This window comes from Tremella mesenterica, assembly GCF_000271645.1.
Source record: "Tremella mesenterica DSM 1558 unplaced genomic scaffold TREMEscaffold_1, whole genome shotgun sequence".
Taxonomy (NCBI): Eukaryota; Fungi; Basidiomycota; class Tremellomycetes; order Tremellales; family Tremellaceae; genus Tremella; species Tremella mesenterica.
The window spans coordinates 5,174,336-5,187,228 of NW_006711225.1; the positions used below are offsets into that span (position 1 = coordinate 5,174,336).

The 12,893-nt window shown below is 42.3% G+C and overlaps 2 protein-coding genes across 2 annotated transcripts; one reads left to right on the forward strand and one right to left on the reverse strand.

The window, feature by feature from the left end:
- Positions 1–5,255: 5,255 nt before the first annotated feature.
- On the reverse strand, positions 5,256–8,725 carry TREMEDRAFT_24935 (uncharacterized protein; the record flags this gene model as incomplete). Its single annotated transcript, XM_007000497.1, has 7 exons — positions 5,256–5,387; positions 5,640–6,002; positions 6,230–6,901; positions 7,001–7,476; positions 7,520–7,705; positions 7,759–7,863; positions 7,993–8,725. The coding sequence occupies 7 exons, from the start codon at positions 8,723–8,725 to the stop codon at positions 5,256–5,258; spliced, it is 2,667 nt and encodes an 888-aa protein (XP_007000559.1).
- Positions 8,726–8,965: 240 nt separating this feature from the next.
- On the forward strand, positions 8,966–10,137 carry TREMEDRAFT_26157 (uncharacterized protein; the record flags this gene model as incomplete). Its single annotated transcript, XM_007000665.1, has 7 exons — positions 8,966–9,051; positions 9,106–9,148; positions 9,203–9,265; positions 9,306–9,398; positions 9,482–9,634; positions 9,863–9,952; positions 10,000–10,137. 7 exons carry the CDS (start codon positions 8,966–8,968, stop codon positions 10,135–10,137), a joined length of 666 nt encoding a protein of 221 aa, XP_007000727.1.
- Positions 10,138–12,893: the final 2,756 nt, after the last annotated feature.

Below are 12,893 nucleotides of genomic sequence, written 5' to 3' on the forward strand. Positions count from 1 at the left end.
TTTATGGATGGAAGAGTAACCGGACGTGATGACCAAGAAGAAAAAACAATATTGACTACACTTTCGATAGAAGGTATGACCTGCGCATCATGTACAACAACGATAACCAACGTACTTAATTCTATCAAGGGAATCAAGAAGGTGAATGTGGATCTTTTAGCCAATAAGGCGGATGTGGAACATCTTTCTTCGGTAATTCTTGAGGATATCAAAGAAGCTATAGAAGATGTAGGTTATGGAGCAGATGTTGTTTCTTCCATTCCTCATCCACCTCTCAACCACAATTTAAACCTAACAAATCTTAATCGACCCTTCCATTCCATTAACCGGGATGTCTCTGATAGATCTGAAATGGAAAATGAGAACATATTAGAAAAAGAGAAAAATTACCTAGGACAGAACGAGAAGATCACAAGAGATGAAGGGGTAAACAAGATCGTCGGAAAAGGACAGAATAAAAATGTGGGAGAGGAAAAGAAAACAAGAACGATTCAAGTTAAAGTAGAAGGGATATATTGTTCAAAATGTACTACCAAACTCAACAATCATCTTTCTTCCCTTCCTTTACATTTCACACCATTCGACATACTCAGAAAAGAAACGAAAATAACTTACGAACCTCGAAAACCATTTACTATCAGAGATATTTTGAAAGGATTATCGGATTTATCTCCTGAATTTGAAGCTGTTTTGGTCAAAACTCAAGGGATACAAGAGAGGAGTAGGGAAATACAAAAGAGAGAAGCTAGAAGGTTAGCGATTAATTTGATGATAGCGGTGGTTTTTGCTATACCTACGTTTATAATGTAAGTTATCAACCTTTCCATCATCTTTTTTGTCTCCTTCTCTCCTTGTGTCGCATTGTGGACTACCCCTCCATCACACTCTTCATCTTCTTATTTCTTTTGAGCTCACTTTTGACTGCCTTCTGTCCTCACTACTCCTGAGCGATCCTTCGTTTTGTTCGTCGTTAGTGCCTCGGAGCTCTCTTCCACCCGACTTCACCCCCGTGGGCTTCAATCACATACCCGACGCCATTATCCCCTCCCCACCAGGAGACCGGCAAGGGGAGATCCTTGGTACCAATGACATGCTACCCGGGAATCACGCTTGTCTTCAAATTGGTAAAAGAACTGATATCAGCGCTATAATCGGTATGGTCCTCCTACCCTCTCATAATCATTTCAGAATGCTTTGGATGTCTCCCAGATGGGGAGCAGCGAACTTAGGTACTATCATTTTATTCCCTCTGAGTACGGTGGTACAATTCGGTGTGGGTAGGTAAGTTACAATTCTTTTATCTATGAGTAAGATAGAAATGAAGAGTTGATAATAAAGGATTTTCTACCAAAGAGCTTTTGGACCTGTTTTAGCTAGATGGTATCGCCGAGCTGCACATTCTCATCGGAGAAATAAGATGAGAAACGGATGGAAGTGGAAATCGTTGGTGACTTTTGGAAGTATGGGTAAGTCATCATCTTTCTATGTCTCTTCTCAAATCTTTCAACCGACGTGTGTTGTACGTTTTACACATACTCTCGTTTGGTGATTCATCCCTTTTGTTGGTTTTTCGACATCGATCAAGTCGCTTCCCATTGTCCTTATGACCCTTCAGGGAGTTCATATGACATGTGTGACGTTTTTTTGAGAAGTCTTGAAGGTTTTTGAATTCAAAAAATTTAGTAGCAGGAAGTAAGAGTGGGATTGAGAGGATGGGAAGTTGATTGCTAGACCTTCTCGTCGCTCTCTCCACATCAGTATCATACTTCGCCTCCATCGCCATGCTCATCATCGACGTCCGAGCACCTTCCACTAATTCAAGCGTGGGAACATACTTTGACTCTTGTGTCTTCCTCATCATGTTCATTCTCCTCGGTAGGGTTCTTGAAGCTTTTGCTAGGAGTAAAACTATGGATGCTGTTGAAGCTTTGGGTAAGATGAGAGCTGGAACTGCTCTTTTGTTAGAATCGACCGTTTATACTTTTCAAGGAACAAACTTGGAAAACCGAGATAGCGCAGAGACTGTCATTGGGGCCGTCTCTTCAGTCACTGGGGCCATCTCTTCAGATTTCACCATTGATGCGAATCACTCGAAAAATACACCTCAAAATGTAAAGAAAAATGCATCAAATCAGTCAAAACAGAACACCAAGGATATTCTCTCGAACGCTACAATCAACGGAGATACGGTCAATTCATTCGCAAACCAAGGACAACACACTCGCACCATTCCTATCGATCAAGTAGAAATAGGAGATCATCTAATAGTTCCACCAGGTTCTTCACCTCCAACAGACGGATATATAATTTCAGGTCATACGACAATAGACGAATCTTCTCTCACTGGTGAATCTTTACCTATACCTAAATCTCCAGGTGATGAAATATACACAGGAACAATCAATTTATCTTCTCCTATAGTCATCTCGGTCAAATCAATAGGTCAAACAACAATGTTAGAAAAGATAATTTCTGCTGTTTCTACAGCTGGTGGAGGTAAAACTCCACTTGAACATTTAGCAGAACGTTTAACAGGTTATTTCGTTCCTTTTGTAGTTTACCTTTCTTTGATCGTCATGGGAATATGGTTAAGTTTGGTTTTCACTGAGAAAGTCAATGGGGAAGATTCTGGTGGGAAAGTTTTTTTCAGTTTAGAATTTGGTATTAGCGTTTTGGTCGTTGCTTGTCCTTGTGGAATAGGTTTAGCTGTACCTTGTGCTAATGCCGTTGGAAGTAATTTAGCTGCTAGGAAAGGTATTTTAGCTGTTAGTGGTGGAGAAGGATGGAATGAAGTTGGGAAAGTTGGTGTGGTAGTTTGTGATAAAACGGGAACTTTGACAATGGGTAAAGCCAGTGTGGTGGATGAGTGGTCGTGTTCCTCTGTGAATCTTTCCAACCAAAATTTGAGAAATTCGACCGAGAAACTCAAAATATCACAAAGCTTGGAGGGACTCGACCGCAAGAAGAAAGAGGGAGAAAAGGAAGATGAAACGGATTTTGAAGGTCGCCAACGGAAGATTGGAGATGAAACAAATTGGGAAATGTCAAGGAAAAAAGAAATGGAAATGATAATACGTTGTGTTGAAGAAAGATCAACACATCCATTAGCAAAAGGAATAACCGAATATATTTCTACCAAGTATAATTCGGAAGACACATTATCATCTTCAAATACGAATGTCAAGAACAAGGTCGGGACGAAAGTTGAATTGATCAAAATGGACGAAATTGCAGGTAAAGGTGTTCGTGCCATGGTCAACTTTGGTGAAGAGAGATTCGAAGTTTTGACGGGTAATCAAAGACTTTTGGACGTGAATAATGTGGAAATCTCTCCTGAGATACTGGAAATTCTGGGAAAGTGGGGAGAACAAGCTTTTACTTCGGTTTTGGTCGCTGTTCGTCCAGTCTTTATCCAGACGAATTCCATAGTGAGTCCACCGAGGGATACTACGGAGGTTGATGTTGGACCCATGAAATCAGGTTTCAAACTGGAGGAGAATACTTCGACACGGTTAACGAAAGATGATAATACCTTTCAGTTGGAAAAAGCTGGCATTACCACTTGTCCGAAAGAAGTAGAAATCGAAAGCGAGATTGTCGAAGAGGTCAAAGGAGAGGTTAAATCACAAGATGAAATCAATGTCCATGGACACTCAAACAACTCTCAATGGAAGATCATAACCGCCTACGCTCTCTCTGATCCTCTTCGACCTCAAGCTAAAGAGATAATCAAAGTATTACGTCAACAAGTGAAGATAATCATATGTACAGGAGATCGAAAAGATGTAGCATTATCTATCGCTCGACTACTAGATATTGATCCTACGGACGTTCGAGCGGGTGTAGGACCGGAAGAAAAAGCTAATGTGGTGGATGAAGTCAGGGAAGGATTACGTTCTTCAAACAACCACTTGTGTAATCATGAACAAGGAGACACGGTGTCAAGAGGTGGGATGGAGAATACCATTCCTGACGGAACTTCTGAGAAAGAGGAAAAGAAGAATGAGAGACGAATCTGGAACCGATTTGACGGTTGGGATTTGTTGAAGATGATAAGTCACAAATGGAAGACAGTGCGAGAAAGGGGGAGAGGGAGAGGAAGAGGAAGAAGAGATAAAGTCATGTTTGTTGGAGATGGGATTAATGATGCGGTAGCTTTGACTGCTGCTGATGTTGGTGTGGCTATGGGAGGTGGGTCGGAAGTAGCGGTAGCTGGGGCTGGTGAGTGTTGTTCTGATTTATCATCTTCATCTTCTCTAAAAGTCCACTTGTCCTTCTCATCCTCATATCATCATCTCCTCCATCTCGGCCTTCCTTCTACTTCTTCTTTCTCTTCTCCGTTTTCTTCCTCGTTGTCTTCCTACGTATTCTCTTTACTCTCTTCCGTTCTCTTCCTCTTTCTTCCTCTTTCTTCCTCTTTCTTCTTCTTTCTTCCTCTTTCTTCCTCTTTCTTCCTCTTTCTTCCTCTTTCTTCCTCTTTCTTCCTCTTTCTTCCTCTTTCTTCCTCTTTCCTGCTCTTTCTTCTCCTTCATTATCTCTCAGCAGGTCTGAGAAAGAAAACCATGACCATTATCTTTCTTCAACATCACTGAATCATTCTATCACCGTGACAATGCAGAAAGTATAGATCAAAGACAACGAGAGTACTCATCCATCCCACATCCTATATCGACCCTGAGGATTGATAAAAAAAAACTAATTCTAATTCCAGATTTCATACTGCTCAACTCTTCATTATCTTCCCTCCCTACCTTAATCCGTCTCTCTAACCAAATCTCGAATCGACAGAAATTGAACCTAGCCTGGGCTTGTATATTCAACATTGTTTGTATACCATTCGCAGCCGGAGTGTTTTATCCAGTCGGATTACGTCTTTCACCAGTATGGAGCGCTGTTTTGATGGCTTTGAGTAGTGTTAGTGTCGTTTGTAGTAGTTTAGCATTACGTTGGACTGCTGGATGATTTTTGTTTTTCATACCTCTTCCATTTCAACAATCATCAAAAGGGATAAGTACTCCATAGCTAGTTCTTAGCTCTGTAGATTGATTTGGGGTCATGTGTTTAGACGGTTCAAATGTATTACTCTACTCTACTTTACAATGATGTTAACATATAACTATACGATGTACAACAAGTAGGGAAGATTCAGTTAAAGAGGACGTGAGGGTGGTTGGAGAGACAGTATGATGCGATAAAGAATGCATAATTCTACATCAAGAATAAACTACTCGGTCATGTACCAGTACACGATTGGTTCAAGTCAAAAGTTTGGCATTCAACCTTCGTAGTTCTTGTGGTGTGAAACGTAAGATTACACTCATAACTCTTATCAAATTCGGTCTCATTTCTTTATGTTCTAAAAATTGTAAAATGACATTACGTAGGTACTGAATATCAGTATCATCATCTCACTAATGTCTAATTCTTCTTATCATCATGTCTTTCCCATCCGATATACAAATCAAGTCAACAACTCCGATACACAACTCCAAACCCATACCATGTCGATTGATCCAATCTCGAATCGATACCATCTAAAAGGGCTGGAGAAGAGAGAATCTTGATACCATTGAGAATCTGGAAACGAGCAGGTAACTCGGATAGTAGAGTAAGATAATAGAAATAAAAAAATTACTCACCTCCAAATTCACTTCCTCCTCTTCATTCCTTTCTCCAGGTTGACTAGTAACAACACTTTCTAAACTCCTTCTCAATTCACCTTCCCTCAAAATCTCAGAATTAGGACTCATCATACCTGAACCTGAACCTGATCTTGAACCCGAAGCCACCATCGTGTTTGATGGGTTAGCTCCCCAATATCCCACACCTGGATTCCTTTGACGTTCCATGAGTTGTACGCTGGATTGAACTTTACGAAGTTCATCACGGAGAGTTTTGTTGGTTTGTCGAAGTTGATTCGATAGGTTTTTAGAATCTTCAAGTTGAGTGTTAAGTGTTGTTATTTGTATTTGAAGAGAAGATATTTCATCTCTTGCTAGTTTCTGAAAGTCAATCATTGTTCTTACACAAACCTTTTCTCAACTTCAACAACTGATATAAATATGTCACCCTTCGTCGATGACACCAGTTTGTGGAATAAATGGAGTAACCCCTATTCGGGAAGCGACGACAAAGGGGTGCCGTGAGGATTATCGATGACAAAGGGATGTATGAGAAATTTATTGTTGGATGTGAAATCTGGAAGAGAAAAGAAAATTACAAGACTCACCTCCGCTTCAGCTGCCAAGACAACCTCGGCTCTAGCTTCTTCAATTTTAGTTTCCAAAACCAACACTTCCTTTTCAACTTGTCTTCTCTCCTCTTCCTTTGCTAAAATAGCATTATCTTTCTCTTGTCTACTTCTCAAACTATCCGCATATTCATTCTCTTTCTCCATAACCACTCTTCTCAACTTTTCGACTTCTCTCACTCTTTCTCCAATTTTAGCTGCCCATTCTTCCTCTACATCATTCCGTTCTTTCTCCAACGCTCGTATTCTCGCACGGAGTTCGTTGACTTTTGCTTCTGCCTTCGTCTCCGCCTCGGCGAGTAAACGTTGGACATCCACGGCGGACGTTCCTGATGGACCTGGTAAGACGCTGGATGACGAGGAACCATTCGGTAATAACGCCCGACCACGTGTGGGAAGAAGGGAAGAAGACGAAGAGGATAATTGATCTTCGAGAAGGTTACATCGTTCGGTCATTTCACGTAGTTGGAATTCAAGTTCTTTCGTACGTGATTGATAAGTTTCTTTCTCAGATAAAGCGGATTCAGACTCGGCTTGACGAGTTTGTAGGAGTTCGAACTGCTGTTGTTTTGTCGTGGCGAGTTCTTTTACGGTAGTCTCGAGGGAGTTTATTCTGGTGGATTTGGATGAAAGTTCTTTAGCGTGGGTGGCCTGAACGCGTCAGCTACTTGTTTCACTCACTTGCACCTCACAGTGGTGGTGAAAAGTATAGGCAGTGTAGATAATCTGTGAGAGGAGAAGATATCCCACCTTGGTAGTGATCATCTCCAACTCCCATGCGGCTTTCTTACTTTGCGACTCTTTCTCAAACCTTTCTTTGGCACTAGCCAACTCTCGCTCGAAACCTTTCCTCAAAGCCGTCACTTCCCTCTCTTTCTCCGCTTTCACCCTCTCAGTCTCTTCCGTAGCTCTACTCCTCTCAGCCCTTTCCTCAGCTCTATCCCTCTCTACCTCTTCCTTATCTTTCTCCGCTTTCACCAACTTCGCCCTGACGGTTTTCAACAACGAAATCGCCTTTGTCCTCTTCTCTTCTTCCTCTTTCGCTGTAGTCTGTGCTTTTGATATATCCGCTCTTAGTTGACCCAAGGTTAGAAGTTCGGTAGCTCTCTGAGCCAAGTTGGTTTCAGCGGTGGAGAGTTGATTCCGGAGTTTAGTGATGAGTTCTTGTTGAGATGAAGATTCTAGACGATGTGTATCACGGATCTCTTCCATTCTAGAATCTTGTACTGAAGATCAGCGCTTGACCCATCTGAGGAATGTGGGATTTACGTTTGATTTGAGCTTGGAGTCGTTGCATCTCAGCGGTGATCATTTCCACTTTGGCAGTCATCATTCGGATCCAACCTTCTAAAGCTTCTATGTCTTTTATTCCACCTTCCAGAGGAGTGAGCTCTTTGATAATCTTATTGGCTGCTTCGATTTGCTCTGTAGCCATGGTATGTTGAGAAGATAATTCTATGTCTATCAGTTCTCTAGAAGACATCTTGACGATGATATGACAAACGCACCTTGATACTTTGCTGTTAGCTTCGCCAGCTGCTCTTCAGGAGTTCCAGCCAGTTGCAATGCCCGGTCCGTCTCTTCCGTCCCATCGCGAGCATCATCATCCCCCGCTCCAGAGGCAATATCGATCTCACTCGAAGTGACCCCAAGTTCCTCCTCCAACTTCTCCAGATCAGGGGTGAGCCCTGCCAGTCTGACTTCCGAAACTCCTCCACTATCCTCAACGATAGACCCTCCACTGGAGTCTATGGGATCCGTGTGTTCTTTCAGATCAGGTACGCGCAGTTCCACGGTCGAGGGGCTGATGTCGGGTGAGGGAGGGAGAGGGTAGGTAGCCGGATCATTTGGATTTGGCGGAGGGTATAGAGGATTCACTGCGATATCTGTTTGTGGAGGTATTGGCGTTCGAGCTCTTGGTGTGTTCGAAGCGCTTGGAGAGTCTGATCCCACGGAGAATTGTGAGACTTGCAAGAACTTGGCAGGAGAACCAGGTGTAGGGATCATTGCTGATGTGGACACTCCAGGATTAGGCGAAGTGGATTGACCATCTTGAGATATGAGCGGTGAAGTTATCGTACTACCATTTGAAGAACCCAAATGAGTTCTGTGTCCTTCTATAGATACTCTCCCAAATGCTAAACTCTTCCTCAAACCTGAGAGAGCACTCTCTGCCAAAGCCCCAGCTTGAACATATCCATGATTCCCAGGAGCATGTTTAGTGGGTGATGTCGCAGATTGAGAAGTATCTTTACTGGGTGATAATTCCCTCTTCGAAGTTTCGAGAGGCGATGAGATACCTAGGATGGAAGGACTGGTAGGAGGAGGGGATTTGACGAGAGGTGAAGAAGGACCATCTTTTGGGGAAGAAGGGTGTAGGTTGGACGTGGAAGTTCGATTTTGGAGTGAAGTACCTGTAGCTTCTAATTGATTGACGGCAGCTTTGAGACGATCAGCCAGACTTGTACCGAACATTTCTCAAGTCTAGATATCATATGAGAGATAAAGTAACATGTAAGGGTAAAAGGGTGGTGATAGAAGGAAAGAAGAAGGGAGGATGGTACAGTCGGTTAAGTATTTAGGGCGGTGCTTCCTTCTTCGCTGTCACTCCTCACCCTCCTATTACCTACTTGGCATCATCTTTCATCTTTCTATACAATATAAACATCTATCAATTCATCTTCGACTCTAGGCGCAGAGACGACCATCGCTAAGATGGGTTACTGGCAGGGCGCCCTCGTCAAGATGGGGTTAGCCCAGCCAGGACCCAAAATCTCTTCACATGATCGTGCCGTCCTCGAGTGAGTTTATAACCTTACAAGCTTCGTTGAGTATGACCGAATGCTGATGTAGAGCCTCAAACTACAGAGGGACAAGATGAAACAATATCAAAAACGAGTATGTCTACCTCTATTCGTCACAGTGGGGAAGATTCGGGTGCTGAGCATACAGCTTCAGGTCATATTGGACAGAGAACAGGATATCGCCAAGGAAGCGTTGAAAGTGGGTAACAAGGTATGTGTCATCCTGGTATACTTTAAGGAAGACTGACCAGAAGAGCAGAGCTTTGACAGCTTTGAGACAGAGGAAATATCAAGAACAATTGTTATCCAGGACAGATGCTCAGTTGCAGACTTTGCAAGAACTCGTGAGTCGATATCTCACCACCATATCTACGAGGGAGTAGGGATGAGAATGTCAGTCCAAGTAGTATAATGACTGATGAGATAGGTCAGCACCATCGAGTTCACACAGATCCAATCGACCGTCATGCATGGCTTGTCTGTTGGAAACGAAGTGTTAAAACAATTACATGCGGAGATGTCTTTGGATAAGGTGGAGAGACTTATGGATCAGACCAGGGAGGGAATTGAGTATCAGAGGGTAGGTCATGATTTGGATCTTCACTTCCACCTGCTCTTCTCTTCCCTCGTCTCTTCCTTCCGTCACTGCTATAGCACTTCGACAGACAGACTTGTATTCCCACTCCGTTTTGTTACTGGTCTCCCCTCCTCCCAGTAAACCGCACCCTGTCAACCCCCCTGGAGCCTTTCGTGAAGATATACCAGCACTCGGTTCTGTCGGTCAAGAAGAGACGTATTGATTACATAGGAAATCGACGAAACTCTCATTTCCAAAATGTCACCAGAAGAAGAAGAGGCCGTTCAAGCGGAATTACTACAACTACAACGTGATGCTCTGGTACGTTTTGTGCTATCTCTTCACAGTGAATATCCAATGACCTCTAGCCGAGTGTACCGATCGAAGAAAGAGAAGAGAGGGTGGAATTGCCTTCGGTACCGGGGGAAGAACCAGCAGAAGTGCCAGAGGAAGTCAAAGCGGCAGGTGAGTATCCTATCTTAATAAGACTGAAACGGGGTGACTGAGAAAGCAGAGAAGAAAGAAGACAGGGTGGTATTGGCTGCTTGAATAAATATGTTTTTGGTCGTCGGTCAGATCTGTTGTAAAGGTACCTACCATATGGAGGAATGCATTGAAGATGTACAATGACTAGGGAGGAAGTGTGGGCGTGTTGAATATTTTGAACATGAAGGTCCTCAAGCTATCTGCTTATCTCATATTGGAGTTATAGCCCACTAATTCATATGGTGTCCACCATAGAGCAAAGCAAGCAAGCTGCTCAACCCGGAATCGTCGGGAACTGGAATTCCCGAAAGTCAATGAAAGCGCGAAGATCACTCTTCACCTTGTGTTTGCCTTTCAACTTGATATCCACCTACCCATCTACCTACCTAGATCACTCAGCAATCTATTTTGGACACTCTCAATACTTGTATGATAGCTTTCTTAGAAACCCAATAGGACGTTCAAACCCCACGAGTGACCCTGCAAACCAAGCATCGAAAGCAGGTCACGACAACAATATGTCATCCACCGAACTCATCCCACTTTTCCCCTCTGCGACCCATCCTGCCATCCCTATAGCTTCTCAGATTCTCTCCACATTACGAAGTCTTACCGCTCCAGGAAGAGGCAATGATCTCAGGTCTGAGGAAAGGGCGGCTTTGGTAGGAGTGAGTGCTTTGTTAGGGTGCGAGAGGCGAGTTAATCTCTTTCCACTCCTCACATCTCCTCTCCACAGACCTTATCCATTTCCACTCAAATCCGTTTCAGTATTCCTTCGTCTCTGCGTACCATTCAAGACTCCTCACTTTGATGAAATCATACTATCGATTTGATTGGTTTTCTTTCATATCGATGATGTATCTGTACTAGGGAAGAAATGACGACATGTGTTGATTTATAGAATCCAATCTCATGATTTATCCGAACAAACCGCTCAAAAAGCAAGTTCAGTATCTAAAACTCATTTTCATTCCGCTTTATCCAAATCAAGAAGATTATTATCTACGAAAACGACCATTTTACCTCTTCCTTCAAGAACCGCCAAATCATCGTCTCGTTCACCTCACATATCCTCAAATATCGTCTCTGACTCAACAACATTCATTTCTGTTGATGATCTTGACGAATCAAGTACCAAATCTCTCGGATCAACATCTACTACTACAAATCAAGTGATATCGAATTTACCTTTCACACCGAAGAAAAAGTATAAACATATTTCAGGCATTGATATTTCTAGTTTAGTCAAAAGTCCTCATTCTCCTGCTAAAGCTTCTCCTTTGAGACAGAGTACGACAAGGATTACAAGTTTGATCAAAGTTTCAACACAGAGGAAATCGAATGTCATCAAAGATCCCAGATATAAAGTTTCGAAATCCGTAAAGAAATCGAAGGAGGGGTCTAAAAGGGTAGAAAATAATTCAGACGATGAGTTGAGTTTGGGTGATCGTCTCGGAAGTAAAGATATGGAAGATGAAGAAGATTCAGGATCTGATGATGAATTGAGATTAAAAGAAGATGATATATATGAAGATGATGAAGAGTCAAATACAGAAGAAAAAGTTGGAATGGAAGGAGAGAAAACACCTACGAAATCGATGAAATTCGGTATGAAGAAAGGTATAGATTTAGAATCTATTTCTACATCTCAAATTGATTTCCCCAATAGTTCTGGAAGTAAGAATAAGAGAAGAAAACAAGGGGATACAACTGCGTTTTTGGCATTACGACCTGGATCTGGTATCGATGTCACACCATCACCTTCGGCAGGTTCTGTCGTCTCTTCTAGTTTGGAAGGTGATCCATGGGTGGAGAACCGACGTTTATCAAAGGGAAAATCAGTTCAAAATGATATGTTAAGAAGGGAGAAAAGAAAAAAGAGTGAAGCGAGAAAGAAAAGGGATTGGACTTATTCCGAGAGATGTTGGACGGATGAGAAAGTGACAGAGGAGAATAAGATATTGTGTGATCAGGTCAGTCCCTTTTTTCCAGTTGTTAAAGGGTGAAAAGGAGATTGATGATAGCTATGGAAAGTTTTACCTGTATGGCTAGAAGAACGTAGTCGGATAGAAATGGACCGTTCAACTGAGAAGGAACTTGATAAGGGAGGGAATTTGTTGGAAATCTTGTTGAATCAATAATTCGTGAGAAACCCGAATCATCAAGATAACACATTTTAGAGTGGAGTGATCCACGATCTACAACCTATACTTTCTTGATGATTCTGTTCTTCGCGTGCATCGATTGAAAAAAAAAAAGATACTCTACTCTGACGTACTGCGCAAAACAAAATGGCAAGATGAGAGTAAAAGTGAATGAATGCATATGCAACCATCATGTTGTAACCAAAACCATAACCTACATGATACAGCGAGAGAGAGAGAGAGAGAGAAATACAAGACACAAAAGTGAAACAAAAACAAACAAAGTATTACAAGAAGAATCATGACATGATGTAATCATGATGGTATTGTGGGATTATACAAACTTTACTCAAAATCCTATAATCTGTTAATGTTTGAGGATCAGTGTCTGAACCACTATCACTCTCTTCGTCTTCTCCCATTTCCATTTGTTCTTGTTCCGCTATGAGCGTGGGATCAATTTCCCCTGGTTGATAACCTGTGACAAACGTAAAATGATAGGGCGGGGCTTCCTAGGTGTCAGGTGGGATCATCAGATGAGATGTTGTGCATTTTATGATTTGAGTGATTTTCGGTTGTCATATTGCGAAAAAGAGATCTGCGCACACACATGTGAACATGAGGTGTGTCCG